The 3,726-nt window shown below is 39.2% G+C and overlaps 1 protein-coding gene across 1 annotated transcript; it reads right to left on the minus strand.

Moving 5' to 3' along the window:
• Positions 1 to 639: 639 nt before the first annotated feature.
• On the minus strand, positions 640 to 1,584 carry LOC144254606 (olfactory receptor 10A3-like). The gene has a single exon (XM_077797972.1). The coding sequence runs from the start codon at positions 1,582 to 1,584 to the stop codon at positions 640 to 642; it is 945 nt and encodes a 314-aa protein (XP_077654098.1).
• Between the last annotated feature and the right edge of the window lie 2,142 nt (positions 1,585 to 3,726).

Below are 3,726 nucleotides of genomic sequence, written 5' to 3' on the forward strand. Positions count from 1 at the left end.
CACCCACTATTTGTTGGTCTCTTGAGGTTACAACTGTTAGTGAATTTCAGTGAGCTTTCAGGTGAGTCATAATTAGTTAAAAGCATTTCTGAAAGTAACTCTAAAATAACAAATAAAATATATAAACAAGGGAAGGATGTATAGCACAGTGGTTGTACACATGCTTAGCATCTGCAAGGCTTCCAGTTGGATCTCAACCAGTACATACACACACACACAAACACACACACACACACACACACACACACATATTTATGTGTAAATATCATTCATTCTATCAGAATGACCTTTGAGGAAATGATCTTATGAAAATAAAAGCATCAATACATATAAACCTATTGAAGTAGATATTTATTGAAACATAATCTTAATCACAATAGTCTGATAATTACCTGGATGCCCACAATAGGGAAATGCATGCCTAGACTATTGTATCATGTGCTAAGGAACTTAGTATCTCTTCAAAACAGATGATAACACCACAGTATTAAAAGAGAAGAATCTCCTGATACATTTCAAACTCAAGGAATACAACAATGCAAACTCATTAATATCAAGAAATGGGATCTGTTTTCATCATTTATTAAATTCAAACAGAGTTCTGTTGAGTAATAAGCAAATATATAGCTTCTCAACAAGTCAAACTGTGTGTAAAACCACTGCTCTCCGCCATAATTTCACCAAAGCCCTTTTCCTCTCATGGTTTCGCAGGCTGTAGATAAGGGGATTCAGCAGGGGTGTGAGCAATGTGTAAGCCAAAAACATCAGTTTCTTGGTTACTGGTGAGTAGCTAGATTTGGGCTGTGAGTAAGTCATACTGGCTGTGCCATAGAAGAGGGTGACTGATGTGACATGAGAGGCACAGGTGGAAAAGGCCTTCTGCCTCCCAGTTGTTGATGGCATCTTCAGGATGGCAAAGAGAATTCTAAGAAAAGACAAGAGTATCAACAAGAAAGGAAGCAATATAATCAAAATGGTGCCTGTGAAGGCATAGATTTCAAACAAGGAGATATCTGCACAAACCAGTTCCAGCACTGCTGGGGTTTCACAAGATATATGATTAATTATATTGGGTCCACAAAAGGGAAAACTAAATACCCATGAGGTCCGCAGAGTAGCCACCATGATCCCTGAGACCCATGAGAACATGACTAATTTCAAAAACATCCTCTTGTTCATAATCATGGGGTAGGTCAGAGGATGGCAGATGGCGGCAAATCGGTCATAAGCCATTGCCCCTAGGAGAAAACATTCATTCACACCAAAAAGAATAATGAAATACATATGTGCAAAACAGCTCACAAAAGAAATCATAGTTTTCTCAGTAGTCAGGACCACCAGCATTTCAGGAATGATGGCTGCACTGAAACTCACTTCTACCACAGATAAGTTCTGCAGGAACAGGTACATGGGGATGTGGAGGGTCTGGTCCAGCAAGATGGCAGCTATGATGATGGCATTTCCCAATAGGGTCACCAGATAAATAACCAAGAAAAGCCCAAAGATCTTGTCTTGAAGTTCAGGAAAGTCAGAGAAGCCCAAGAGGATGAATTCAAACACAGAGCTTTGATTTTGTGTTTCCATTGCAGTACAGAAGCCCTATATTGTTTCTGCAGACATAATCAAAGACTAAAGTCACACTCCAAAGGCTGACAATAGCAGCCTGAATTCTGTATAGAAATTCTAGCAGAGGATGAAACGAGGAAAACATCTTCCAAAATACTGTGGTTGAAACATTTAGAGAAAAGCAAAATACTAACATTAGTGACTATTTCTAATATGAAAGGAAACCTGAAGAATTCTTATTTAGAAATTTGGTCTTAAAAGTGCAAAATGCTATCAAGTTCTATTGCAACTTATACACTATGTAGTTTTAAACTAAACATACTCTAAAGTAAGTATAGATATTTTCTAACACTGGTTCTAATCCCATATTATTACCACAGGTATTTTTCATTTTATTCAACTTATGTATATATAAAAATGGAGAGGTAGAAAATATAGTATAAAAAGTAGATAAATGGAAAAAAGCTAATCCAAATTTTTATAATAATTCAGTAATAGTGAATTTTATGTAAATTTATGTAAATATTCATTAGATTCAAAACCAATAAACAGGTGATGATGGTGGTTGTAGTAAGGATGAAAGTGTATTGATCGGTACAAACGATGGTTATAGTGGTGAAAGTGATAATAGTAGTGGTGATGGTGGTGGCTGTAGTGATGAAAGTGGTAGTAGTGGTGGTAGTGGTGGTGATGGCACTGGAGGTGGTGGTGAAAGTGGTGGTAGTGATGGTAGTGAAGTTTCTAATGATGGTGGTGGTGGTGTTGGTGGAGGTGGTGGTGATGATGTTAATGGTAGTAGTGGTGGTTTTAATAAAAGTGGTAGTGGTAATGGAGGTGGTGGAGGTGAAGTGATGGTGGTGGTGGTGGTGGTGGTGAAAGTGGTAGTGATAGTGATGGTGTTGACAATAATGGTTGTGGTGCTGGTAGTGGTGGTGGTAGTGGCAGTGATAGTGGTGGTAAAAAAAGAGAGCAATATTGGAAAGGAGCTAGAAAAAGGGGGAAGGATTAAGGAGGCACCTCAAACTTCCACTGTGTTAAGCCTAACGTAAAACACACGTACACCTATTAGAGGCATTAAGTTTGCCGCTGCATTTGCCACCTACCCAAATTTGTTTTTCCCAGGACTGATGTGATTGATTCTATTACTTTATATGAGTTCTTCAGAGATAAATGTTGGTGAACCATGAACAAGGTTAGTACCCTGGACTTTCAGCATAGAATATATTAATTATACCCCTGAGCCACCAGATGGCAGTAGGAACTCATGCCAGTTAGGATGTATGACACCATATCAACTCAAGTCCTGGGTCAGCCAGGTTGATTCAATCTTTCTCCTCTACTGGATTTTTCCTTTGGACTTCAAACACACTTCAGTCTCCAGCTTATAAAGACCCCCTCTGGAACATGCATCTCTCTCTAGGTGTTGCTTTCTGACTATTCCCCCAATTCAGACTTCTTTTCTAAGCCTGACAGAGACCCAGCTATCCTACTGATTTTAATTTTACACAAGCATCTTAAACCTGATTCACTCAAAACTGAATTTCAGCCCCATCCCAATCTTCCCTTCCATAGCTCAACAAATGGAGCCTCTGTCTTTGCTCCAACCAGAAATGTAGGCTAATCTCTGACATCTGTTACTCACCCCGCTTCACAGATATTATCCATAACCAGGTTCTATCAGTTTGGTTTCTTAAATAAGGGAGGAAACATCCATTTCCACTGCCACCAACCAAGCCCAAGCCAAATCCTTCTCACTGGGCCCACAGCCATTAACTCTTCCTTGCCTATTTGCACTCTTGCTTCCTTCCCAGCATTATCTACTCAACAGCCAGAATGATTTTAAAAAATACAAATATGGTGGTTCCATTCCCAGTTTTCCAAGGAGTCTCCATACTGCTTTCCATATTGGCTGCACCAATGTGCAGTCCCACCAGCAATGTATGAATGTACCTTTTTCCCCACATCCTCACCAAAATTTATTGTTATTTGTCTTCATAATAGCTGCCATTCTGACTGGAGTGAGATGATATCTTAGAGTAGTTTTGATTTGCATTTCTCTAATTTGACCCAGCTACTCCTCTCCTCCATCCATACCCAAAGGACTTAAAAACAGCATACTACAGGGACACAACCACATCAATGTTGATAGCAGCACAATTC

Source organism: Urocitellus parryii, chromosome 4 (genome assembly GCF_045843805.1).
Source record: "Urocitellus parryii isolate mUroPar1 chromosome 4, mUroPar1.hap1, whole genome shotgun sequence".
NCBI classification, from domain to species: Eukaryota; Metazoa; Chordata; class Mammalia; order Rodentia; family Sciuridae; genus Urocitellus; species Urocitellus parryii.

Coding starts and splice junctions, on each gene's coding strand:
- LOC144254606 (XM_077797972.1), bottom strand. CDS start 1,584: ATGGAAACACAAAATCAAAGCTCTGTGTTTGAATTCATCCTCTTGGGC.